The sequence below is a fragment of the Sus scrofa genome, chromosome 17, assembly GCF_054392235.1.
Source record: "Sus scrofa isolate SSC_HxYL_T2T_F1_AM1 chromosome 17, Sscrofa_HxYL_maternal_Yorkshire_Landrace_v2.0, whole genome shotgun sequence".
Taxonomy (NCBI): Eukaryota; Metazoa; Chordata; class Mammalia; order Artiodactyla; family Suidae; genus Sus; species Sus scrofa.
Window position 1 is genome coordinate 47,163,187 of NC_139399.1, and position 27,107 is coordinate 47,190,293.

Sequence of the window (27,107 nt, forward strand, 5' to 3'; positions counted from 1 at the left end):
ACCACCTCTGATTCTTAATATAATTAGACTCATTAATTCTTGAGGAGAGGTCTTCTCTGAGCTAGAAATTCCTTTTCTAGGAGTTCCCATTCGTGGTCAGTGGTTAGCGAACCTGACTAATGTCCATGAAGACGCGGGTTTGATCCCTGACCTTGCTCAGTGGGTTAAGGATCCAGCATTGCCATGAGTTGTGGTGTAGGTCACAGATGTGGCTCGGATCCTGCATTGCCATGGCTGTGGTGTAGGCCGGCAGCTACAGCTCTGATTGGACCCTTAGCCTGGACACCTCCATATGCAGCCAGTGCAGCCCTAAAAAGGCAAAAAAAAAAAAAGAAAAAGAAAAAAAAGAAAGAAAGAAGGAAAGAAAGAAAAAAAAAGAAAGGGAGTTCCCGTCGTGACGCAGTGGTTAACGAATCCGACTAGGAACCATGAGGTTGCGGGTTCGATCCCTGGCCTTGCTCAGTGGGTTAACGATCCGGCGTTGCCGTGAGCTGTGGTGTAGGTTGCAGACGCGGCTCGGATCCCGAGTTGCTGTGGCTCTGGTGTAGGCCGGTGGCTACAGCTCCGATTCAACCCCTAGCCTGGGAACCTCCATATGCCGCGGGAGCAGCCCAAGAAATAGCAACAATAACAACAACAACAACAACAAAAAAGACAAAAGACAAAAAAAAAAAAAAAAAAAGAAAGAAAGAAGGAAAAAAAATTCTTTTTGAAAGTGCTTGGGAAATGTTGGTTTGATGGATGGATGCACTTTGGTACCCAGGATAATAGTCCTACAGACCTGGATTTGAATCTCAGTCCTGCCTGTTCTTAGCTGTGCAATTTTGAGTAAGTTTTTTAACCTTCCCAGCTTGTGTTTCCCCGTCAGCCAAATGGCAATGACAGTGATATGGTAACAATCACTATAATCTACGAAGTGCTTACACTGTTCCAGGCACTAGGTTTTGTGCTTGCTGTCGGTACTGTCATCCACTTGTTCATTTTACAAGTAAGAGAACCGAAGCTCTGAGACATTAGATGATTTGCTCACACATATGGAACTGGGAATACAATGAATTAGAATCAAACCTCATCTGTTAGACTCCAGAGCTGCCCTATGATCTTAACCTCCTCACCACACCTGACTGTTCATAGCATCTGTCTCATAGGCTTACTGAGATCTCACACCCACAGCAGTGAGTGCAGTGCCTGGCACATAGTAAGTGCTTGATAAAAGATAATTATGGCTATAACTATTAATTAATGCAAAGGAGGGTAGCAGAATGCTGCCTGTTCTGACTCTGCTGTAATAAATTGAGAATAAATTATCATACGGTATTGTTCAGATGTCCTCGGTCCTTCTGAATTGTCTATGGGCTCTTGAAGATATCCCACAAACCCACATCATGTTTACACTGAGTTATATGGCAGGCACTTGATTAACTGATGAGCAAATTTCAGGTGAAACGGGCACCGTAAGAAAAAAATTCCCAGAAAGTAGCAGAATCAAGTAGAAAGAACACGCCTAGCTTTGGACCCAGAGACACCTTACCAGCTGTGTGCCCAGAGGAACCTTCCTGGGCCTCAGTTTCCTCATCTACAAGGTAGAATTAATCTATAAGCTGGAGCTGCTGTAATAATTAAACAACCTCTATGAGTGTCAGAGGCCGCTTGGGTTGCTGTAACAACACCACAGGCGGGGTGTCTTAAACAACGCATTTGGTTTCTCACAGGTAGGGGGACTGGGAAGGCCACGGCCAAGATGCTGGCCAGTCCGGTTGCTGGTGAGACCCTCTTCTGATCTGCAGACAGTCATCTTCTCTGTGTGCTCACACAGTGGAGAGCAGAGAGAGAAAGTCTGTCTTTGTGTCTCAGCTTATAATGGCCTGCATCCCATTTATGAGCGCCTCCAAAAGGCCTCACTTCCAAACACCAGCCCTGTAAAGGTTAGGGCTTCACCTCGTGAACTTGAGGGGGACCCAGACATTCAGTCCATAGTGACGTACCCAGGTGGTGTCTCACCTGCAGAAGGTGCTTGGCGATAGGAACCTGATTCCTTGTCCCTGTAGTTCTGCCATGTTGAGGGGTTGATGAGAGCAAGTCAGACCCTAGCCTTCTACCACCAGCCTCGTGCTCGAGGCCCCGTTGCCACGTGGGTGTCCATCTTGCCAGTCTTCATCTTCCCTCCCCTCCCCCAGTCCTCCCGGAACACCTGTCCCTGCTCCAGCAGACATCCCTGTGAAATTTCTTCCTCTTCCAAGTTCTTGCTCTGAGGGTGGAAATCACGCCCACCTTACACAGTCTTCTCTTCCTGCAACTCACAGGCCAGATGTGGGACTTCTGCTCCACATTTGCTCACTGGCCTGCCTCCTTCAGGCAGGACCTGATGCCAAAACCCCTCCAGCAAGAACGTAGCAGCCACCCAACTTCTCAGAGCTTTCTTACTCAAAATTTTAATCAAATGGGGGGGGTGGGGAATGGACCTGTTCCAAAGCAGGAGCCTTAGATTCTAGTTCTTTTGTTTGTTTTTTGGTTTTTCTTTTTTTTTAGGGCCACATGCGGAGGTCCTCAGGCTAAGGGTCAAATCAGAGCTACAGCTGACAGCCTATGCCACAGCCACAGCAATACGAGATCCGAGCCACATCTGCAACCTATACGGCAGCTTGCAGCAACACAGGATCATTAACCCACTGAGTGAGGCCAGGGATCAAACCTGCATCCCTGTGGATCCTAGTCGGATTCGTTAACTGCTGAGGCATGAAGGGAACGCCCAGATTCTAGTCTTGTTTCTGCCACCAACTTGCTAAGTCATTGAATCCTCTGGGCCTCTGTTTTCCCACCTGTCAAATGAGCCGAGGAGAATCAGATTTCTGCAGCTCCGTTAGCACTTGACCATATGCAAGTGGTAAAGGGATGATACAACACCTGCTAAATGCTTTGGGGTAGATGCTGTGTGTCAGGGATAGTGTTGGGCACTAGAAGGACAACAATGAGGAAAAGACAGACCATGGAGTTCCCTGGTGGTTCAGTAGGCTAACAATCTGGCTTTGTCTCTGCTGTGGCTCTGGTTACAGCTGTGGTGCAGATTTGATCCCTGGCCCGGGAATTTCCACATGCCATGGGTAGAGCCAAAAAAAAAGACAGCCCTTGCCCTCAATGAGATCAGAAGAGTATGTTGTTAAATTAACAACAATAGTAATAATAAGAACAGTAATAATAATAATAGAATAATAATAATAATATAAATAATGCTGTATTTACCCAGCGCTTACTATATGCTGATCCTTGTCTTAAATCCTCCCTACAGCTGCATGAGGCAGGACCCATTTTACAGATGAAGTAACTAAGGTCTAAAGAGGTTAGGAAACTTACCGGAAATGACAGAGCTGGTAGACATGGAATGGGATTGGATTTCAGAGCCCTTGCCCCTTAACCACTAAGTTTTGGAACCAAACCTGTGTTGGAATCCAGACTCCAGATTCTTTACTTAAACACTACTCTCTGGGATTTAACCCCAAGACACAGCAAGCCGTGGAGAACAGAAAAGAAAGACAGGAGTTCTCGTTGTGGCGCAGTGGTTAACAAATCCGACTAGGAACCATGAGGTTGTGGGTTCGATCCCTGCCCTTGCTCAGTGGGTTAACGATCCGGCGTTGCCGTGAGCTGTGGTGTAGGTTGCAGACGCGGCTCAGATCCCGCGTTGCTGTGGCTCTGGCGTAGGCCGGCAGCTACAGCTCCGATTTGACCCCTAGCCTGGGAACCTCCATATGCCGTGGGAGCGGCCCAAGAAATGGCAAAAAGACAAAAAAAAAAAAAAAAAAAAGAAAAGAAAGACAAAGAATAACTTCAATTACGACTAAACACTTCTCAGAACTGAGAACAAAAGAAAAGGCAATACGAAACAAGTGTAGGAGTTCCTGCCGTGGCTCAGTGGTTAACCAACCCGACTAGTATCCATGAGGACACGGGTTTGATCCCTGGCCTCGCTCGGTGGATTAAAGGATCCAGCATTGCTGTGAGCTGTGGTATAGGGTCACAGACGTGGTTCAGATCTGGCATTTCTGTGGCTGTGGCTGTGGCTGGCAGTTACAGCTCAGATTCGACACCTAGCCTGGGAACTTCCATATGCTATGGGTGCAGCCCTAAAAAGACAAAAAAAGACCAAAAAAAAAGTGTAGTCTTACCTTCTCAGTGTTTAAGGCAGCGTGGACAAATTTTCCGGCCCAAGTTAAAGATACCACCTCCCTGGGAACAAACAACCCAGCAAACCTGCATGAGCTTTGGAGTCAGACAGATGTGGGTTCAGTTCTCACAGCCACTTAGAAGCGGTGTGGCCTTGGACAAGTCACTCTTCCTGAGTCATAATAACAGGCACATGGTAAAGGCAGTGAAAACAGCCTCTTGCCAGGTTTTTTTTTTTGGTTTTATTTTGGAAATTGCTGGGCCTGGGATCGAACCAGCAGTGACATTGCCAAATCCCACATTGCTAGGCCACATGGGAACTCCCTCCTGCCGTGTATTTAAAGATGAGTGACTGAACTTACTAACTCTTCTTGTCCTCCCCCTTTCTTTGCATCCCCTTCCCCCCATACCTCTGGCTTCAGGAATCCTGACCTCTGTGAAGAGATGCTGGTGTTTCTGGTCCAACCCAAGCCAGAGAACCGTAAAGAAGGGGCCTTCATTCTGGATTCTCCGACTCAACACCGACGTCCCAGCTGCGACGTACTGTCCCTGACAAGAGACCGGGAAAGGAAAAGCATATATATATAGATATATATAGATATAGATATATATACAGGAAACACCACGTCCTTCACTGCTGCCGGGGCTGGCCGAGTATTCGGCCAATAGCAACAACCAACATCTGAACGCCTTCATTTCCTTTGCAGACAAATCGAAGAATTAGTGGGATTTTTGAGGGGAAAAAAAAAAAGTATAACAACAATAATCCCTTGCTCTTCCCCCTCTTTGAAGGCCTGCAGAACAACCAAGGCGAGCCAGGCCGTGCTGATTGTAGAGGTATAATGTGATCTGGGTTCTGCACGTCCCGTTCAGTGGATGAGCGTTTCTTCTCCTCCTGCGTCTGTTGCCCACTCGAATGCAAAGGAAAACACTTTTGCAGCCAAGCAAGAGAAGCTGCAACAGCAAGACACGCCCCGTCAACCAGTTTCTGAGAAAGAGAGAGAATTTCCCACTGGGAAAGGAGGAGGAGGAGGAACACTGGATTATTTGTGGGGTCTTGACACTGGGCTGCAAAATCCACCTTCCTTTCTTCCTCTCCCTCCCCCCTCGACTCTCCCACGTCTTGTCGTCATTTTCAGTCTGGGTTCCCTCCTCCCTCTTCCCCACCCCTTGCCCCTCACCCTCTGTGTCCTGGTCCTGCTGAGGGCCCCTGCAGATGACTCTCATTGGAAACCAGAAAAAGGAAAAAGAAGAGCAGGAACGTAAAACCAAGCCACAGGAAGGGAAGTAGACCTTGTATGTTTATGGGTTCTCATTATGAAGGTGCAGCTTGTAGGAGATTTGTATGGATGTGCTTTTAAGTTATGTATATTACCTATAACAGGAAACAAATATTAAAATAAACAGTGCTGGTAAGTATGAAGCTGACATTTTAAAATTATAATTATCTGACTGTGATTGATGTATCCCAAGGTTCCTAGATCTCACCGAACCGGCCCAGCCAAAGAGACCCAGACTCTGGCTGTGGGTGGCTCACAGTAGGAGCTCATGGTTCAGTGTAGAAATACAGTGTGTGGTGTTTGTAATTGGTTGATTAGTGGGGAGGGGCGGGGTCCCCAAGTGGAGAGGCAGGGGTTTGGCAGGAAGGAAGCAACACGGATGTGGTTCAAGATGCCTTCTCCCCTGGGCAATAGCAACCAGGCCTGGTCTGTGCTCAGGCGTGGGGTCCAGAGTTAGTTTTGCCACCCAGGTCCCCGGGCTCAGTCCCCCTACCTCCCTAGGAGGCTTGCCTCAATTCTTAATCATCTCTTTTTTTGGCCACATGTCTTGCCTTTCCCTGATCGTATTGTGAGAGCGACTCCCATTCAAAGGGAGGTGACGCCCCAGGCTGCCTCGGAAGATGGTGGCCCTCACCTGGCTCAGTCTTTTTCCCTTACCACTCCTGTATTCTGTCTGAATCATTCTCTTCTTCCTGGGCCAAAGGAGCCATGACAGAGACCGAACACAGGGCAGGCTCAGATAGGTCAGAACTGCACGGCCAAAGGCTCCGTCTGCCCCAGAACAAGCTGGGAGGAAAGGTGGTATTGCTGAGGCTCCATCTGTGTATAAGACCCTGGCTTTGGAGATTGCCCCTTTCCGTCAGTGTCTGCCCTGAGTCTGTGCCCTCAGAGTCCCAGAAATGGACCTGAGACCACAGAAGCCCTTGGGGAAGACCCCCTCAAGAGCTTGGCATTGCCCTTTGGCACAAAGGGGCTTTCCCAGGCTCTCCTGACACAGGCTGCTTTCCTGAGCTGAATGTGTCCCTTTCTGAGGGGGTACGTCCCCTCTGCTCTTTAATTTCTTGGTCCCATTTCCCTTCCCCCATCCTGCTTCTAAAGCAGTCTATAAATTCACTTAACAAATATTTATCGAGTGCCTACCCATGCCGGGCACTATGGTTCGGCTCGAGGAGAAGGTGTGGGGGGACCAGAGGGACCTGGGAAGCCCCCTGAGCCAACCCGACATCTCCATCTCCTCTGAGAGCATTTCCGTATTCTCTCCAGTTACCGGATGTTGCCTGGCGATGCCCTACCGAGGGCCCGGGCTTGCTTATCAGTTATCCCGGTAACACATATGCTTAGCTGCTTAACTGGTGCTGACCTGAGGCAGGACAAGAAACCAGAGTAGTGTTTGCCTCTGTGGGCAACAATGGGATGGAGAGAGGGCAGAGAGCCCTGTGCCTGGACTCAGATGGCACTGTCAGCCACATTTCCCCCCAGGGCAAGCTGGTGGCCCACTCCAGCTTCCCCTGAGAGTGATAGTGCACTGAACGCACCAGGTCCTTTTTACAGTCCTGGGAGAGAGGCCACAGAACCTCCTTCCTGTCCTCAACCTGACAGCCCCCGCTCTTTCTGGGCCAAGAACTGGAATGGCCCCACCCTCTCTGGGCCACCTGGAATTTGGCTCGGGCTTCCCTCTCTGCAGAAACCAGGTGTCCTGAGCACCCTGGACATATCTCAGACGGAGAATATTTGTTCTAGGTTCTGTACTTGCCTACAGACCTTAAGTGTGTGGCTTTAGGGCAGGGAGGAAGGGACCAGGCGTAGCGTGTGGGTCAGCCAGGGTTTGTGGAGCATTCCATCCCACAGATGCTCTGACCTTCCTTCCGCAGAGATGCAGGCAGTGCCACCAGGGAGGAGGGGAGCTGCAAAGCTGAAATCTAGGGCACCGTTTCCTCCCCATCCTCCTCTTCATAGGGAATATAGACGTTTGTCTTGTCTGTCTTCAACCTACTTTTCCTTTTTTTCCTTTTTACATTTCTCATCCTTTCTGTGCCGCCTCTCCACCCCCTCCCTGCCCCAGAAGACCATGTAGCATAGTGGGAAAAGTCCTGGAGGGCAGGCAGGCATTCTGGATGGCCAAGCTGGCTCAGCCCCTAACTCAACACGTGCCATTGAGCTAGTCCCATCCCCTTTTTGGGACCTCAGTTTCCCCACTCGCAAAATGAACAGGATAAAGCAGATGCTCTCCATGGCCTTTTTCCTCTCTGCAGTCTACAAATCTTTGTTTTCTCTTCTTTTGCTTTCTTGGGATCTTTTCCATCTGAGGGTACAGGAAGTGCCAAGACCTGTTTCAGTTTTTGAATCCTGCAAGCACATTCCAAGACTGGCCTGAAATTGCATGAGCAACATCACTCTAAATTTTTTTTTTCAAAAGCACCTTCCCAACCAACTGCAATGCTGTCCTGGTCCTTTTTACTCACACCCCTCTCTCCTCTCTTGTCCCCACGCTCCCCCACCTCAGTGCTCCGTGCTGTATGCGTGTGCTCTCTGTTCTTGTATACTCAATAAAAGTGAAATAAATGTGTTTGATGCTGATCCACAAACTGCCTTGGCCTCTCTCTCTCTCCTACTCTTACTCTCATTTTGGCTACTAGTACATTTGGGATTGGAAAGGGCTAAAACTGGGGTAGAGCGATATCAACTAGAATATTTCCATTCAACCTACAATACTTTCATTCAAATATTTGCAGATCCCAGTGTGATCCAGCTCTTGGGTTAGGCTTTACAGGTACCACAACATATAAGACAAAGTCCTAGGCCTCCGGGAGCTCGCAGGCTAGTGGGGGAAACAGGCAAACACTCGAAGACAATTCCAGATTGATGAGCATTAGGAAAGAAATGCACTGGGGGAGGGTATGGTCACTGAAGAAGACCTCTTTAGATAAGGTGACCAGTCATGGCCTGCCTCAGGACATGATTTTTGAGCTGAATGAAGAAAAAGATCCAGTAAGGTGAAGAACTTGAATGAGAGCAATCTTGGCAGCAGGGACAGTAACCGCGGGGACCCAGAACCCAGAAAGGCTTGGAGTGTGGAGGCACACTTGAAAGAAGAGCATCCACACTGGGGTCTTTTCCTACACCCCCCTCCACGGAGGCCCAGTGGATAATGTATACAGCAAACTCCAACTTCAGCCCCTGCCCATCACCTGCACATGTGTTGCCATAGCCCCATACGTGTCACTCGTTCCAATGTTGACTTACCATTTTTCTTTAAATTAACTGTTTTATTTTGTTTTGTCTTTTTGTCTCTTCAGGGCCACACCTGAGGCATATGGAAGTTCCCAGGCTAGGGGACAAATAGGAGCTGTAGCCGCCAGCTCACGCCACAGCCTCAGCAACACACAATCTGAGCCACGTCTGCAACCTACATCACAGCTCACGGCAACACCGGATCCTTAACCCACTGATCGAGGCCAGGGATCGAACCCACGTTCTCATGGATGCTAGTTGGGTTCGTTAACCGATGATCCACAATGGGAACTCCAAATTAACTTTTTTAAAAATTTTTCTTCTCTCTTTTTTATCTGTGGATTTTTTTTCTTTTTCTTTATAGGGCTGTACCTGTGGCATATGGCAGTTCCTGGGCGAAGGGTTGAAGCTGAGCTGCAGCTGCAGCTGCAGGCCTACACCACAGCCACAGCAATGCAGTGTCCGAGCTGCATCTGCAACCTATACCACAGCTAATGGCAACGCCAGACCCTTAACCCACTGAACCAGGTATTGAACCCACATCCTCACGCAGACTGTGCTGGGTTTTTAGCCCACTGAACCACAACGGGAACTCTTTCTTTCTTTTTTGGCTGGGCAGCATGTGAAAATTCCTGGACCAGGGATTGAACCCAAGCCACAACAGGGACAAAGCTGGATCCTTAACCCACTGAGCCACCAGGAAACTCCCCAAAAGTGTTTTTTTTTTAAGGAAACTATATTTCTTACACAAATTAAAAACTAGTGTCACTTGCCAAAGAAAGGAGGTCTTCATAAAAATAAACGCAAAATATTAAAATTTAAAAATCATAATTCATGTAAAAGCTAAACTTGTTCCTTGGGCTACAGGAAGTGCACGTACCAGCACTTTCCTTTTATTCTACCAAACAACTCACCCCAAACCACCTTTCCTTATTCCCCCAAATCTCATAGGAACCACTGCTAACTATTTGATACATTTTCTTTTTTTCTCATGTATATGTATTTTATCAGAATTGAAGTCACCTTGTACATGCCATTATAAATGTCTTTAAGAACTTAAATCCTGAGAATTTCTCTATAATTTCAAATACTAAATATGTTTTTTCTTTTTAAAGATAATTCATTAAATGATACAAACTGCTGTGCAGTGAAAAGCAATTCTTAAACTTCCTCCAGACTACTGTCCATTTTCAGAGGCAATTGCTTCTGGGAGTTTTGTGAATCCTTCCCTGAATTCTCCCCGTAGTTTTTCCTTTAGCTATCTGTCACATCTAGGGTCCTGGAATAAGACATGGTTTGCGAACACTGGGTACCACACACTCTGGATCTCTATCTCTGCCTTCCATAAATACAGGGTCAGTCTCTGAGCTGCTTAGGAATTAACCTGGCTGATTCCTTTAGAGCAGTGATTCTCAATCTGTGTGTGTGGTGGTGGGCGGGAGAAGGGGCGATTGTGTTCCCCATGAACGTTTAGCAACATCTGGAAGCATTTTTGGTGTCACAACTGAGGGGTGCTACTAGCATATAGTGGGTAAAGACCAGGGATGCTGCTAACCATCCTACAATGCATAGGACAGCCACTTTACAACAAAGAATTAATCTGGTCCCAAATTTCAATAGTATGAAGGCTAAGAAACCTGATCTGGATGGACAGGCAACCTACCAGGTGGAATTTCTAAACTACCACCTAGAGCTTCTATGTCCACAGTTCAGTGCCCTGGAGTCTCAGAAGATAGCCCAGCTGGAATGAGGAGCTCTGAAAACAGACTGACCAAGCTCAGCATCTAAGAATGGGAATGGGAAGGGGTGGGGAGGGAGCTGATCCTCTTTATGCAGGAAATGGAACAGACACGCCAGGCTGTGAAGATTGACATGCATGGCTGTAACTGATGGAGGCCATCTCTGGTTAATCCTGCAGTTGCTCATTGTGATTAACCATGACTGCAGGGCCCGGTCTAGTCTATTACACACTAAGAGATGAATTTTGACTGAGACAGATTGGCATGTCCAGCTGTCACTGAGAAAGTGTGACAGACAAGCTAGGAAGCAGTAGCATGGGGACAAGAACAGCCAGTCAGAGCGTTGCATTCAAGCCCCACCACTCTCTGGCGGTGTAACTTCTGAGCCTCAGTTTTCTCTTCTGTACGTTTGGAATACTGTTTGCTTACTAGGGTTGTTCAAGGATTCGAAATCATATACCAAATGGTCTACCCTGTGCATTTTGGACTTAGCTAGCCAGCCCTCACAATTACATAAGCCAATTCCTTTCAATAAGTTCTTATACACCTCCTACTGGCTCTGCTTCTTTTGTTGAACTCTGATAGAACCACCCAGTACAGGGCTAGGCCCCAACATAAAAGTCACTAATTAATAAAGAATTATGGTCATTAATTAAATGCATAATATATGTATTGAGCTGGGTCTGTCTTTGTGCTAGTTTACAGGAAAACAAGGGTGAACAAGACAGGCTCCCTCCCTCAATGTGCATGTACAGCCTGACTGAGATAACACACTAGGCCTGCACTGCCAGAGGACACTGGGTGATTATGGCTGGAGGGACCAATGTAGTGACTACTGTGAGACTGGTTCTCTCTGGGCTGGGTTTCAGAAGTTCTCCCCTACAGCTGAGTATGGCTGGAAGCTGGGACCGTGATAACCGGCCAGCAGTGACACTGTCACTTGCATAGAGATTGGCTGACCAGGACCATGACTGAGCTCTGAGTGGCTACTGGGTAGCCATGACCTTGACCCCAAATTCAGAGACCTTGACTGATTGAGAACGAAAAACCATGTCTGGTGGAAGTGTTTCTGGAGCGGGATATAAAATGCATCGTTTGATGAATGTTATTATCCACAGTTCAGGAGCCAAAACCAGTAACTAAAAGTAGCGAAAGGCAACGTTTGATAAGGCGGAACCGGCAGCCACGGGCCATTCCTCCCGCGACCGAGGGATCCGCCCGGCTCCTTTCCGCGTTGCTCCCATCCGGCGCTAAAGCGGAAGAACTTCCGGTGGCTTCCGTGGTTTCTGAGCCGGGGGCAAGGTCCGAGTCTGTGAGTGCGGCCTCATGTCGTCTTTCAACTGCTCTGCTTTCGTTGTGTGTGGCTGGGCCGCTTCTCTTCCCGACTCGGGATCGGGGAGGGCCCTGAGCTAGGGCACCCAGCCGGGTCTGCGGCGTTCCTGTCTGTGGGCCGGTGGTGAGTCCCAACTGTCTCTGCGGGCCTTGCTCCCTGAGGAACCGGCGCTAGATAAACCGTCGCCCGGACTTCCTTGGGTACCCAGGGTAACTTGCTTTTTTCCTAACCTTAGGACTTGGGGGGCCTGGAAGCCTTGGCTCTGCTTGACTTGGTCCTGTCCTACTCTCTGTAACTTCGGATAAGATCTTTTTTCCAAACCAAGCCTTTGTTTCTCCTCTACAAAAAGCATATCATGCTTTTATTAAGTAAATGTTTACCAAGCGTCTAGTAAGTGCTAGACATAACAAAAAAACTTAAGTCTCCTGGAGGTGACAGCCCTTTATTAACATTTGCAGAATTGCTGCTCTGATAAGTGAAAGGACAGGGCACCATGAGAGTGTGTCATAGGAGACCTGACCTAGCCCCAGGTTAGGGAAACTTTGCTGAGAAGGTGACTGAGAAAGGTGATTTGAGAAAGAGGGAAGGGAAGAGTTTTCTATCCTCGGAAGCCTCCTGTTTGAAGGACTGAAAGGGGCCAGACTGAAGAGGAGTTGCCAGGGACCATGCCACGCAGGCCTTGAAGGTTTATGGTAAGAGTTTTGGTTTGCCAGGAGCCACATGGGGAGCTTATCAGAGAATGTTAAATGTGGGCGGTGACATGCTTAGATTGGCTCTTTGAGAAGGTCACTTCTGCTGTTGGAGAAGGGATTGGAGGAGCAGTCACTCTTTGGACAAGCCATATGGTAGCTTAGAGTAAGGAGGTGGTAGAAGTGGATGGATGTGACTTTCTGCATTCCAGGGCCTTTACTTAGTGCCAGGCCATGTGCCAGCTGCAGAAGACATAGTGAAGAGAACTACAGTTATGAAAATAGAATGAAAAGGAGTGTTGTTTTCAAGGAGGAGCACACAGATGCCACCAGCAAAGATAGTTAATTGATGAGCAATTATTCTAAATGCAATAACTGTTTATTATTATTATTATTATTTGTCTTTTTGCTATTTCTTGGGCCGCTCCTGCGCCATATGGAGATTCCCAGGCTAGGGGTCCAATCGGAGCTGTAGCCACTGGCCTACACCAGAGCCACAGCAACGCGGGATCCGAGCCGCGTCTGCGACCTACACCACAGCTCACGGCAACGCCGGATCGTTAACCCACTGAGCAAGGGCAGGGACCGAACCCGCAACCTTATGGTTCCTAGTCGGATTCATTAACCACTGTGCCACGACGGGAACTCCCAATAACTGTTTATTTAGCAAATATTTACTAAATACTTTCTGAATTCAATATTGGGAATAGGAAGATGAAGATAAATTATTCAGAGCAGTGGCTTTGAAACTTGACTGTGACCTACAGTAACAGATACATTTTATGTTGTGAGCAAGAGTCCATTACAAATACACAAAGCTTCAGAAAACAGTACTTAGCTTTACAACTTATAATGCACTCTGATTTTTAAAAATTCTGCCCTTTTATTTAAAAAGTTAATGCTTGTTGAGATCCTCTAAATTGATTTCTTAACCCAATAATGGATTATGACTTGCAGTTGAAAAAAAATGTGAGTTTAGAGTGAGAGTCATTCGTAGTGGTTTTTGGATTAAGACAATAAAATATGCCCTTAACATTTTTTGTTTTGTTTTGTTTTTGATTTTTTAGGGCTATACCCGCGCCATATGGAAGTTCCCAGGCTAGGGGTTGAATCGGAGCTACGGCTGTCGGCCTAGGCCACAGCAACATCAATGAGGGATGAGCACTGTCTATGATCTACACCACAACTCATGGCAATGCCAGATCCTCGATCCGCCTGAGCAAGGCCAGGGATTGAACCCACATCCTCATGGATACTAGTCCTTTCTTCTGTGCCACAAAGGGAATCCCCTGCACTTAACATTTTTGGAAAAGGGTTCTTTTCCTCACAGTTATTTTGTTTTGTTTGTTTAAAATGAATAAAAAGAATTAAACAGGCAGCTGATTCTTCTCTTTGTGAAGTTTTAGGGTCTTGTTTATATGTCTGGCTAGGTTGGAAGTTTCTAGATGGCAGTAACTTTTTACTTATTTTGCAAAAGCTTCTGTTGGTGCTCGGCGAAGATCCTGGCACAGTGCAGCCGCTCCAGGATTATTTATTGAATTGAATAGGTAGGTGTCTTGGGACTAGAAGGTTAGATAATGTTCTGTTTAGATTAGTTCATGTTGGAACAATTCTTATAAAGGTAGTGTCTGCTTACAGAAGTTTTATCACTGTGTCTTCATGGGTAGTTCAGAGGTAGATAACATAAATGTTCTCAGGTCTTTCTCTTCTAAATAGTGATTTGAGGCCAGTCAGGCTACCTGAATCCATTTTGGGTGAGTGGTCCAGAGCTGCCACTGACTGGACCCTTTGGGAAGTTGTTTCACTTCACTTTCACTATAGTTCACTCCCTGGACTTTAGGTTTTTATAAGTAAGAGGAGAAGGGGGTTGTGGTTGTGGTTGAAAACTTCTCCAGTACCCAAAACATTTGTGAATTTTAGTTACTAAGCACTCATTTTCCACCTTCTGTCCATTTCTGGGCTTTCCTTGGGGCTTATAGAAAACTGAGTGAGTAGATCTCAACTCTTCTGGGGACTTTCCAACAACAGGTTTTAGACAGGGTTCTAGTTTAAGACAGTTTAGGCAGAGTTATAAGAATGGACCATTCAGGCCTTCTCTGACTTCATCTTCTGTATGAGAAGGAGATCTGAGAGTAGATCCAGAGTGAATAGTGGAAAGAACATTGGCCTGGAGGGCAGGGTACCCAGATTCTAACTGGGTCCTTTTGTGAGCACGACACTTTCTGTAACATGTCTTTCTAGCTGTGAAGTGGGTGTTCGAAGTGAGTGTTCTTGCTCCTTAAACCAAGACACAAAAACCTTCTTCTCTTTGAGTCTCATTTTCTTCATCTGTAAAATGGTACAGGGTTGTGTTGAAGATTAAGGGCAAAAATTATGTCAGGGGTCTAATTCAATATCTGGCACATAGAGAATGCTCAGCAAGTGGAGCATCCTCCCCAGGTTCTGGTTAACTCTGACTTTTTTCTTTTTCAGCTCTTCTGGAAGACTAGAGAAGTTTTCTTTCTGGTCACCTACCACTGGTTCCATGGCTACCATGCAGATGGATCCTGAGCTTGCCAAGCGCCTCTTCTTTGAAGGGGCCACTGTGGTCATCCTGAATATGCCCAAGGGGACGGAGTTTGGCATTGACTACAACTCCTGGGAGGTGGGGCCCAAGTTCCGGGGTGTGAAGATGATCCCACCAGGCATCCACTTCCTTCACTATAGCTCTGTGGACAAGGCCAATCCCAGGGAGATGGGCCCTCGAATGGGCTTCTTCCTCAGCCTCCAGCAGCGGGGGCTGATGGTCCTGCGCTGGAATGCAGTCCGGGAAGAGGTAGACCTGTCCCCAGCCCCAGAAGCTGAGGTGGAGGCCATGAGGGCCAACCTCCAGGAACTGGACCAGTTCCTGGGACCCTACCCATATGCCACGCTCAAGAAGTGGATCTCACTCACCAGCTTCATCAGTGAGACCACAGTGGAGAAGCTACAGCCCGAGAGTCGACATATCTGTGCCTTCTCGGAGGTGCTGCCAGTGCTGTCCATGAAGCACACCAAGGACCGGGTGGGCCAGAATCTACCCCGCTGCGGCACTGAGTGCAAAAGCTACCAGGAGGGCCTGGCCCGGCTGCCTGAGATGAAGCCCAGAGCCGGCACAGAGATCCGCTTCTCAGAGCTGCCCACACAGATGTTCCCGGCAGGTGCCACGCCAGCAGAAATAACCAGGCACAGCATGGACCTGAGCTATGCCCTGGAGACTGTGCTCAGCAAGCACTTCCCCAACAGCCCCCAGGATGTGCTAGGTGAGGAGGAACAGGCTCTTTGAGAGTGGGCCAGGGGAGGGGTATGTACTGAGGGGCTTTAGAACAGGGGACACATCTTGTGTTATCTAGTCCAGTGGTTCCTACACCTGGCCAGGAGGAGGTCTTGCCCAGTACACTTGTTGAATATACAGATTCCCAGGCCTTCCCCCTGGAGACTGATTGAAGAGATCTGGAGTGAGGTCCCAGCAATTTATCTGTCTACCTAACAGAGGAGCACTGTAGGTGAAGCTGAAGCAGACAGTCCTCTGGGAACTGATGGTGTGGCCCAGCCTTCCTGCCACTGTGTTTTACAGATTGAAGTCCATGGAGAGAAAGGATTTGACTTAGTGGTATGGTTGTAGTGATATTAGAGCCCAGGGCTCCTGGTTCTCAGGCCTAGCTGGGTTACTAGGGACCTCTCGTCTGCCCCTCAGTTTGCTCCTGACTCTCTAGGTTCCAGCCAGAGCAGTGATTTTTTTTTTTTTTTAGGGCTGCACCCTGCAGCATGTGGAGGTTCCCAGGCTAGGGGTCCAATCGGAGCTATAGCTGCTGGCCTGCGCCAGAGCCATAGCAACCCAGGGTCTGAGCCATGTCTGCGACCTACATCACAGCTCACGGCAACACCAGATCCTTAACCCACTGAGCAAGGCCAGGGATTGAACCTGTATCCTCATGGTTCCTAGTCAAATTCGTTTCTGCTGCTCCACGACAGGAACTCCGAGCAGTAATTTTTTTTTTTTAATTGTTAGAGTTTTTGTTTTGTTTTTTCCCCCTTATTATAAAACGTAACATATATTCATCCTAGAAGAAAAACAAAAATTAAATTACAAATCATACCACCTATAAATAACCACTTGTTTTACACTTTGTTGTATTTACTTTCCATCTTTTAGATATATATTTGTATGTATTTCTCAGTTTTTTAATATATATATTTCTGTTTCCTTTTAGTCTCTTTAAAACTTCAGTTATAGGTATATATGTCTATATTTTTTTTTTACAAAAACAAGATTACAGTATATTATTTCATAACCTGCTTTAATATAAACATTTTTCCATGTCACTGAAATGGTCACTTCTCTTTAGTGGCTGCTGCTTATGTTCCTTAGTTATTGAACCAGCCCCTGTTGATGGATCTTTAAGCTGTTCCTATTTTCCCTATTATGGGCGTTGTCCCATGAGCATCCTTGTGTGTCCTGCATTCATTTAGAGTTGGGATTGTTGGATCAGAGTGTGCATGTTGCCAGGAGAAGGTCACGCGTTCTTACCAGCTGGAGAGGCTCTTGCCCATCACCCTTGAGAGGGCATTTGACATGGCAATTTAGCAAAGGCCTCTTCCAACTGGATAGTTGAAGATTGACATCTTGTTTAAATTTATATTTCTTCTATTACTAGTGACAGCAAACATTTGTCACATCTTTAACAGCTCTTAATATTTTTTCTTTTACAAGTTGTCAAGTATATGCATATTTGTCTGTTGGAAGATCAGTGAGAATTTTGAATATATGGCCTCTTATATAATTTGGCACAGCTGATAGAAAGGGACATTTTAAGGGGTGTGTCTATTTTCATTTAACAAGTAACACTTGAAATTCTGGCTTAAAAAGGAACAAATCCAGGAATTCCCTTAGTGGCTCAGCAGAAACAAATCTGACTAGTAACTATGAGGTTTCGGGTTTGATCCCTGGCCTCACTCAGTGGGTTAAGGATTTCATGTTGCCATGAGCTGTGGTGTAGATCGCAGACACAGCTTGGATCCCGTGTTGCTGTTGCTGTGGCATAGGCTGGCAGCTGTAGCTCGGATTTGACCCCTAGCCTGGGAACTTCCATATGCGGTGGGTTGGGTCCTTTAAAAAAAAAAAAAAAGAACAAAAATTCTCCTTTCTACCTCTTAAACATTTCAGTTCTTCAGAAAAGGTCTTGTGAAAAGGTCTGTTGCAGGGATCACTGTATCTTCATGACAGCTCTTTGAAATTATTTCTGATCTCATAATTTAATTTTAGACTAGGACAGAAATGTATGAATTGAAATAAGTGCCCTAAATTTAGAGAATAAGCTTGTATTTTCACAAATTAACAAGGTAAAGCCAACTGAAGAAGCAAATCATTAATCTCTATCATGCAAAGAAAAATTGACTATATTTTGAAAATACTGATCAGATGTCCAAAATGTCTAGACCAGGTAGCTATTTGCATAAAGCAAACTTAGTTCCACAAGCCTGGAAACAGGGAATTAGTTAGAGCTCCAGGTCTCTGGAGGAGACAGATCAGACACCACATGTGTTGAAAGAGGTGTTTGGTGTTGAGGACATCTATTCTTTTTATGGCCCACATGTAGATATACCACAGAAGCCCTCCTTAAATTTGAAGCCAGAGAGAACGTCTCTGATCAGCAGCAGTATATCTTGGCAGCCAGAGGCCCAGCTCTTGGCCAAGGACAGTGGCTTCTGGATTATCAAGACTGTTTGAGACAGGCATCTGGTGGGCATGTGGGAATAATAATTAAGATTTCTTGAGTGCTGCTTTGTTAGGGATATTATATTTGTAGGGATATAATATTAATATATAATATTAATCTTCCCTACAGCCCCCAAATAAGGCAATTGAAGCACAGATTAACTTGTCCAAAGTCATGTAGCTGCAAAGTGGCGGAGCTGAGATTTGAACCCCATTTGGCTCCAGAGCCCATGCTCTTAGCCACAAGCTGCTCATTAAATAAACATTAAATCACACAGCCCTATGATTAAACAAGAATAATTTTATCATTATTTATTAAACAAGTAATTATTTTATTTTGTTTCATTTTATTTTATTTATTTATTTTTTGTCCTTTTGTCTTTTCCAGGGCCACACTTGCAGCATATGGAGGTTCTCAGGCTAGGGGTCTAATCAGAGCTGTAGCTGCCAACCTACACCACAGCCACAGCAACGTGGCATCCAAGCTGTGTCTGCAACCTACACCACAGCTCACAGCCATGCCGGATCCTTAACCCCCTGAGCGAGGGCAGGGACCGAACCGCAACCTCATGGTTCCTAGTTGGATTCGTTAACCACTGAGCAATGATGTGAACTCCCAAATAATTTTAAAGTGCTTATGAATTTTCCTGTGCTGAGAGGCTCTATAACTGTTCCACCCATAGGAAATTTGTTTTATCTTTCCATTGTTCAATTACCGAGCATTAGATATGTGTCCTTGGGGAAGTCATTTGACCTCATGAATAAAATGAGACAAATGCCACCTTCCCTCACGGTCTCCTGGAGCTGGGCTGAGGATTACCTGGAGTGGTGCAGTGTTTCCCTGACCCTGCAGTAGACCATCTGCATCAGGATCACCTGAGGAGCTTGTTAGCGCTCCAGATACTGAGGCCCTATTATCTGTCCGCAACAAGTTCTCTCACGGAGAGGCTTTGACAGCTTTATTATTTTTTATTTTTATGGCTACACCCTCAGCATGTAGAAGTTCCCAGTCCAAGGATTGAACCAAGCCACAGCTGTGATCCATGTTGCTGCTGTGACAACACCAGATCCTTTAACCCCACCACAGAGGGCCAGGGATCCAACCCATACCTCTGCAGTGACTGGAGCTGCTGTAGTTGGATTCTTTTTTCTTTTTTCTTTTCTTTCTTTCTTTTTTTTTTGTCGTCTTTTTGTCTTTTTGCCTTTTCTAGGGCTGCACCTAGAGGTTCCTGCGGCATATGGAGGTTCCCAGGCTAGGGGTATAATCGGAGCTGTAGCCGCCGGCCTATATACCACAGCCACAGCAACGCCAGATCCGAGCCGTGTCTGCAACCTACGCCACAGTTCAGGGCAATGCCCAGATTCTTAACCCACTGAGCAAGGGCAGGGATCAAACTCGAAATCTCACGGTTCCTAGTCGGATTTGTTAACCACTGAGCCACGGTGGGAATTCCTGTAGTTGGATTCTTAATCCACTGTGCCACGGTGGGAGCTCCTCGGCAGCTTTATTTTTTAACAAGTTCTGGTAATTCAGATGGGAAGCTAGTTTGGAGATCTACTTGGCATAATATCTATGGACACAGTTTGTAGACTTTTTCAATGCTGTAGCCCTTCACCTGCAGTCTGATTTTACAGAAATCCAGGATCAGTTTGGTTTGTCATGGCTTGAGATGTAGCAGTTCAGCAAAGCTTTGTTGAGTAGCTGCTAGGTGTAAAGCTCCTCCATGCCAGGCTCTGGAGGAGTGACAAGGATAGAAAGCCCCCGTTGCCGAGGTCCAGTGGAACTAACAGCCTGTGGGAGTCAGCTGGTGCTCCCCTCGCTCAGGATCGTTTCTCCTCTCTGCGCCTTTCAGGTGAGCTCCAGTTTGCCTTCGTATGCTTCCTTCTGGGGAATGTGTACGAGGCATTCGAGCACTGGAAGCAGCTCCTGAACCTTCTGTGCCGGTCAGAAGAGGCCATGGTGAAGCACCACACCCTCTACATCAACCTCATCTCCATCCTGTACCACCAGCTCGGTGAGATCCCCGCTGACTTCTTTGTGGACATTGTCTCCCAGGACAACTTCCTCACCAGCACCTTACAGGTGAGCAGGCTTTTGGCTGATGCCCAGGTGGGTCAGAATTAAGACCAAGGTGTGTGAAAGTACCCTCGCAGGCTTACCTTTTCGTTTCTTGCTCTTATTCCTTGAGCCAAGTTTTCTTCATTTCACTTTCCTAATCGTAGGCTGTTCACTGGTTCTCTCTCTCTCCTAATCGACCGACTGTAAGTTCCTTAATGCCAGAGGCCCTCTCTGTACAACCTTCTCCTCGCTTTGCCCCCAGAATGCCTAGCACTGGGGTACATGGCATTTGAATCAGCCCCACCCCATGAGCTACTTGGCTCAAAACAGTTTTTCTTCCTCCCTGTAGCTGAAAGTTGCTGCTATCTAGTAGGACAGAGTTTTGAAGCTAGTTATTCCCCAGGAAACATCTGCAGCTCCTTAGATCTCATTTAAGCATTAAAGTAACTTTGATTTCCTGTTCAAACAAAATGTGCCAGTTTCTGCAGAGATTCTCTGACAGAAAAAGTGAAATTTGCTTTTAACTTAGCAATTAAATTTTCATTATGAGTGGTAATTAGGGAAGAAGCTTCAAACAACTTACAATCTTCATCCTGTGCTATTTCCTCCCTTTGCAAACAGATTAGCTTCCTTTATGTTCTTGGGACAGCCTCTGTCACTCACATTTTGTAACTTCTCAAGTATAGAAGAGGCAGAAGCTGCAAGCTGTCAGTTTCTATACTTTCTGTTCCATGACTGCTTTCTTATCCATGCATGTGAGACCCCCACAAAGCCTGCTCCCTAAAAGGTGGCAATTGACTAACCTCCTACTCCCACCTATGAAAAAGGAAGAAATGAATAGTCAGTAAATGCCCTTTGTCATTTAATAGGCACATGTTTATCTCTCTATAAGGATTCCCTCATTTACTCTCTCTGGAGCACTGTAGGGCAGGGAGGATGATTCCCATTTCAGAGATGAGACTCGGAGACTCAAAAAGGTCATTTATGTAAGGTCACATAGCTAGTTAGTGGCAGAGGCAGGATTTGTACCCAGGTGTGAGTCTAGGTTTAAGGCCTGTGCTTACCCCCTGCATATTGAATGCAATGTAGATTTCCCCAAAAGATTCTTTTTTTTTTTTTTTTTCACCTGTGGCATATGGAAGTTCTTGGGCTAGGGGTCAAATCCAAGCTGCAGCAATGTTGGATACGAGCCACATCTGCGACCTACACCACAGCTCACAGCAATGCCAGACCCTTAACCCACTGAGCGAGGCCAGGGGTCAAACTCACATCCTCATGGATACTAGTCAGGTTTGTTACCGCTGAGCCACAACGGGAACTCCCCCCTAAATATTCTTGATTGACATTAGTAGAGACACCATCAGGGGCCCGTTTCTCAGAGGTTCAGAACACTTTTCCATAACCAACATACTGTAGAAAGAATCTCTGTGATCAGGCAGCTGGCATAAAACTCTGGAAGTTGAAGGACTTGTATAAACCATGGAAATGAGTCATTCTGGCTGATGATTTGAGCCTGGTGTATTCTACTTGAGAAGAGTTATAAAACTACCCTTTTATTGATTCTTGGTATAACAGAAATTAAATCCCTTAATCCTTCCTCTGTAGGGGAAATCTGCCCCAAAGTTACTGGGTTATGGGCTGCAGAGCAGTAGGAGGCTGATGCCTGCTGACTCACCTCTGGCAGTGGCTGTGGCCCATGGGAGTACGTGCTTCCCATGTGATGTGCGTTAATGCTGTCATGCAAACACACGAGGGCCACACTGTATCACCGGCTGTCCCAGCCGTTGTTGGCACAACCAACAGCTGAGCTCTAATTGCTCAGGCTTTGTTGCCAGCAATGATTTGCGAAGCAGAAAGGGCCCAGCTGGATTGCTAGATGTCCAGGTGGAGTGTGCAAAGCTGATGGTTAGAAGAATTCTGTCTTTAGACTTTTCACCAAGAAAATTTGATATCATTATTTGGAAAAATCCACAATGTGTGCCTTTAAAAATATATATATCAAAATGTGTTTTTTGAGCATCTCTCTTTATGTACAACATTCTCCTGAAAGTGTCGAGGAATCCATATATGAGTTAGTCTGTTTCTTAGAGGTATAGGACACTTTTTAAAACCAGCACACTGTTGGAAGGGTCCCTGTGATCAGGCAGCTGACATAAAACTCTGGAAGTTGAAGGGCTTGTGCAGAAACATCTCTTCATTGGTTTAGCGGGTATTTGATGAGCACCTGCTGTATACAAGGCCCTATTCTAGGATGGGAAATATAGCTGTGAACAGGAGAAACAGTCCCTGACTTGGAGTTGATATTTTGGCAGGAAAGTAAACATAATTTAATCAGGTAACTCCAGATGGCAGTAAGTGTTTTAGAAGGCCTGCCATTTCCCTAACCCTTTTGTTATCTAGACTGCATCAGAATTTATCAACTTCTATGTTTACCCCCATCAGTCCACCTGTCCCCCACACTGCTATCACAGTGCACCTCTGATCCTATTTCTCTGTGCTCCTCATTGCCTAAAAAGTTAAAGGCCCAACCAGAGGTCATAAGGTCCAGTCTGATCTGACTCCTAACCTGTTCTCCGGCTTCTCTTTCCTTTCCCTGTTTTCCCCCATCAACTCCAGCGGCAGTGGTCTCCTTGCAAGTCGCCAGACATGCCATGCTGTTTTGTGCCTTCTTTTTTTTTTTTTTTTATTGTAAAAAATACATAACATGAGATTTACCCTCTTAACAAATTGTAAGTATATGGTACAGTATGGTTAACTATATGCAGAGTGGATCTCTAAAAGTTTTTCATCTGACATGACTAGAACTTTATAACCATGTTTCAGGCCTTCTTAACTGGACCCTATTTTCCCTCTGCCTGGTATGTACTTGTTCATCCTACCAGAGGCCCTCTAGGCACCCCTCTCTGTGAGGCCACCCCTGATCTCCCTTCTTTCCATACTATCAGCTGACTTTATACTTGTCACTGTTATGTTGCACAGGTTGTGCTTGCTAGAATGTGTATGTTTTCTACCTGACTCCCCATTGAGCCATGAGCTTTCACCAGAAGCCTATTTTTTTGTTTATCTGGTTATCTTCACCATCTAGTTGAGGCCTAGCACTTATCTTACGTTGTGTTACTGGGTGTTTTTAGATGGACAGAGTGCATGATTCCTGTGGCAGTGTAAGTAGATGACCCTAATATGATAGGAGTGAATAGTGAAGTCTGATCAAAGGGCATTAGGAGCCCCAGAGAGGGATTTGGTTCATTCGGCCTGGGGTTGAGATTTGAGGAGACAGAGGGTCAGGGATGGCTTTTTGTGAAGGGGGCCATTTGACCATGAGCTTGAAGGATGACACAGATTTTTGATGGGCAAAATGTGGAAAGGATATTAAAAACTTTTCTCTTTTTTGATGGAGAGTTACATTGATGCCTTCTTGGCAGTGAGATCCAGTCCCCCTGCCCACAGGCACTCACTCCGGGTGTTTGTGAGGGAATGAATCAGCCCATAAAAGCCTTCCTCAGCCAGCCGCCTGCTCTCCCCACAGGTAGTCAAGTAAGTGGAACTGGCTTTCTTACCTCGGAGTTTAAATGGCTACTTCCCATGGAGAGGGACTGGTGTTTGTGTGTGTGAGCACTTAAGGACAGCCAAATCAGCTTGTATCAAATCAGCCACGTAATGCCCTCTGCCATTAGAGGCCTTTTGAATAGATGCCACTGGTTTTTACAAATCCCATGGATTTAGCTTGAATAAAAGTTATTTGTTTTACAAAAATAGATACCACTTTTTTTTTCTTATTTGGAGCAATTTGAGTCATCGCAGTTTGTTGAAAACCAATGAAAGGATAATCTGAATTTAATAGTATGTTAGAAAGTGAGTTATGTGCAAAATAAGGACTTTTTTTTTTTTTTTTTTTTTTTTTTTTGCCATTTCTTGGGCCGCTCCTGTGGCATATGGAAGTTCCCAGGCTAGGGGTCGAATCGGAGCTGTAGCCGCTGGCCTACACCAGAGCCACAGCAATGTGGGATCCGAGCCGCGTCTACAACCTGCATCACAGCTCATGGCAATGCCAGATCCTCAACCCACTGAGCAAGGCCAGGGATTGAACCTGCAACCTCATGGTTCCTAGTCAGATTTGTTAACCACTGAGCCACCACGACGGGAACTCCCAAAATAAGGACTCTTATTGCTGATTGCATCGCATTGAGGCATATAGTCATGTAACCTATTTTTTTAAATACCTTTAGTCACAATAGGCTGTATAGGCTTTCCAGCTTTGTTTCTTGCATTTAGCATTCCAAATGCTAGTGTCCACCTTTAACTCTTAAGAGAAAACACTAGCTCTGACAATGATGTCTATAGTATAGGCAGACCTCAGAGACCTTGTAGGTTTGGTTTCAGACCACCACCGTAAAACGACTATCACCAAAAGTGAGTCACAAGATTTTTTGGTTTCTCCGTGCATGTAAAAGTCATGTTTATGTTACACTGTAGACTATGAAGGGTGCATTAACATTATTTCTAAAAATAATACGTTATTGCTAAAAAATGCTAACCATCATCTGAGCCTTCAGTGAGTTGTAATCTTTTTAGTGGTGGAGAGTTTGAAATATTGCGAGAATTACCAGAATGGGACAGAGATATAAAGTAAACAAATGCTATTGGAAAAATGGCGCTAACAGAACTGCCCAGTGCCGGGATGCCACGGACCTTCAATTTGTAAATAACACAATATCTGTGAGGTATAATAAAACTACGTATGCCTGGATTTTTATCGTAACACCAGCTATGATAAATTTCACCTACCTACTCCTACACCTCTTGCCATCAGCTATCACTTCAGCACACTTAGTCTGCAGTTACTTCATTTAGCCCTTACAACAATGCTAGGAGTTAAGTATGTAATCCCATTTTACAGATGAAGAACAGGAGGGTCATGTGATTTTGCCCAAGATTTCCAGAGCTGGTGGATGAACTCTGATTCTAAAGCCCACTGTGGTGGGCTCTAGTATATGATGAGAGCCCCACATGAAGCATTTCAAATTCTTTAAACTGACCTCAGAAGACATGACTCCTACTGCTTTTCTCCTTCCTGGTGATCATTGTGAAATGATAGTCCTGCTTTTAACAAGACTTTCTTCTGCAAGTGGAAGTAAAATGTACTACCTCTGGTTAGTTTCATTCTAAGTTGAATAATCATTTAGGAATTGAAAAAATTAGGACATTTTATTTTTTCAATCAAGCCGAAAAATAGGATAAGCGGTGACTCAACTACCTACCTGGTAGTTTGGATTTCTCAAGGTGACCTGACTGAACTCAGTTGATTTAACTTGGGTTTAAAGGAAAGCTTTCATATTTCTGACTAAAGTAATTTACAGTTTACAATATCTTAATGATGAAAGTATTAATACCTTTTTTTTTTTTTTGTCTTTTTGCCTTTTCTGGAGCTGCTCCCGTGGCATATGGAGATTCCCAGGCTAGGGGTCTAATCGGAGCTGTAGCCACCGGCCTACGCCAGAGCCACAGCAACGTGGGATCCAAGCCACGTCTGCAACCCACACCACAGCTCACGGCAACGCCGTTTCCTTAACCCACTGAGCAAGGCCAGGGATCAAACCCGCAACCTCATGGTTCCTAGTCGGATTCGTTAACTGCTGCACCACGACGGGAACTCCAGTACCTTTTTTAACATTTGAAGAAGAATGCCCAATGGGTGTGCTTTTAGTTTTGGATAAATGCAAATGTTTGTGAACTGTTATTATCCTATTCCAGAAGTTTTTAAAAAATATCCAGGATTAATCTTCTGATATTAAGATGATTCATTTCTCAGCGATTTTTAAGTTTACTTGATTTCACATTAGTATATAAAACAACCAGATTATTACTAAATTTTCATAAAATTAATTTTTTTTTTTTTTTGTCTTTTTGCTATTTCTTGGGCCGCTCCCGCGGCACATGGAGGTTCCCAGGCTAGGGGTCGAATCGGAGCTGTAGCCACCGGCCTACGCCAGACCCACAGCAACGAGGGATCCGAGCCACGTCTGTGACCTACACCACAGCTCATGGCAACGCTGGATCGTCAACCCACTGAGCAAGGGCAGGGACCGAACCCGCAACCTCATGGTCCCTAGTCGGATTCGTTAACCACTGCGCCACGACGGGAACTCCCATAAAATTAATTTAAAAACAGGAGAATCAAAGTAAATTGTTGTTTGAAAATGAGATACTATCTAAACATCCCTTCTTCTGAATTGTTGAGTTTTTAAAATATCAAGTTTGTAAACTCAAGGGATAAAAATAAATCAGTGGCTGGCAGGAGCTGGGGACAAGGGGGGGGGTTTGCTCGCTAAGGGACAGCGTAAAGGAATTTGTTTGAGTGACGGAATTGTTCAGTATCCTGATTATGATAATATATGGGCCTTCAAGCTCATAGAATTGGATACCAAAAGAAAAAATTATAAACATGTCTATTGATTATATCATATAGTGGTTAATGGATGTATACATTTATCAAAACGAATTGAATACTTAAAATGTATGACTTTAGTTGTATGCAAATTTTACCTCAATAAAGTTGATTTTTTTCCTTTCATCACGTTAAGTATATCATGCCACTCCCTTCTGGCCTGCAGAGTTTCTGCTGAAAGATCTGCCGATAACCTTGTCAGGGTTCCCTTGTATGTTACTTATTTCTTTTCCCTAGCTGCTTTCAAGATTTTCTCTTTGTCTTTAATTTTGGTCAGTTTAATATGTGTCTCAGGGTATTCCTCCTTGGGTTATTTTATATGGTACTCGTTGTGCTTCCTGGACTTGAGTAAGTGGTTCCTTTCCCATGTTAGAGAAGTTTTAGGCTATTATCTCTTCGAATATTTTTTCTGTCCCTTTCTCTCTCTCTTCTT

At 45.6% G+C, this 27,107-nt stretch overlaps 2 protein-coding genes across 66 annotated transcripts in view; both read left to right on the plus strand.

The window, feature by feature from the left end:
* Positions 1-8,026, plus strand: part of EPB41L1 (erythrocyte membrane protein band 4.1 like 1) — a 134,675-nt gene extending 126,649 nt beyond the window's left edge. For all 50 annotated transcript variants that reach the window (XM_085003756.1, XM_085003751.1, XM_085003754.1 and 47 more), the window contains one exon: positions 4,584-8,026. In XM_085003756.1, the coding sequence (XP_084859882.1) occupies positions 4,584-4,592 (9 nt within the window). In that variant the 3' untranslated portion in view covers positions 4,593-8,026. The remainder of the gene's footprint in view (positions 1-4,583) is intronic.
* Positions 8,027-11,690: 3,664 nt separating this feature from the next.
* Positions 11,691-27,107, plus strand: part of AAR2 (AAR2 splicing factor) — a 70,489-nt gene continuing 55,072 nt past the window's right edge. For 4 of the 16 annotated variants that reach the window (XR_014832279.1, XM_085003855.1, XM_021077487.2 and 1 more), the window contains exons 1-3: positions 11,691-11,953; positions 14,906-15,714; positions 20,024-20,253. Coding sequence is in view for 13 of the 16 variants with exons in the window: in XM_085003855.1 (XP_084859981.1) it covers positions 14,958-15,714; positions 20,024-20,253 (987 nt within the window). In the remaining 3 variants the exon portion in view is untranslated. Of the gene's footprint in view, positions 12,437-14,905; positions 15,715-20,023; positions 20,254-25,126; positions 26,801-27,107 lie in introns of those variants that run through there. The other 12 variants (XM_005672909.4, XM_085003851.1, XM_005672908.4 and 9 more) reach the window with 9 other exon arrangements.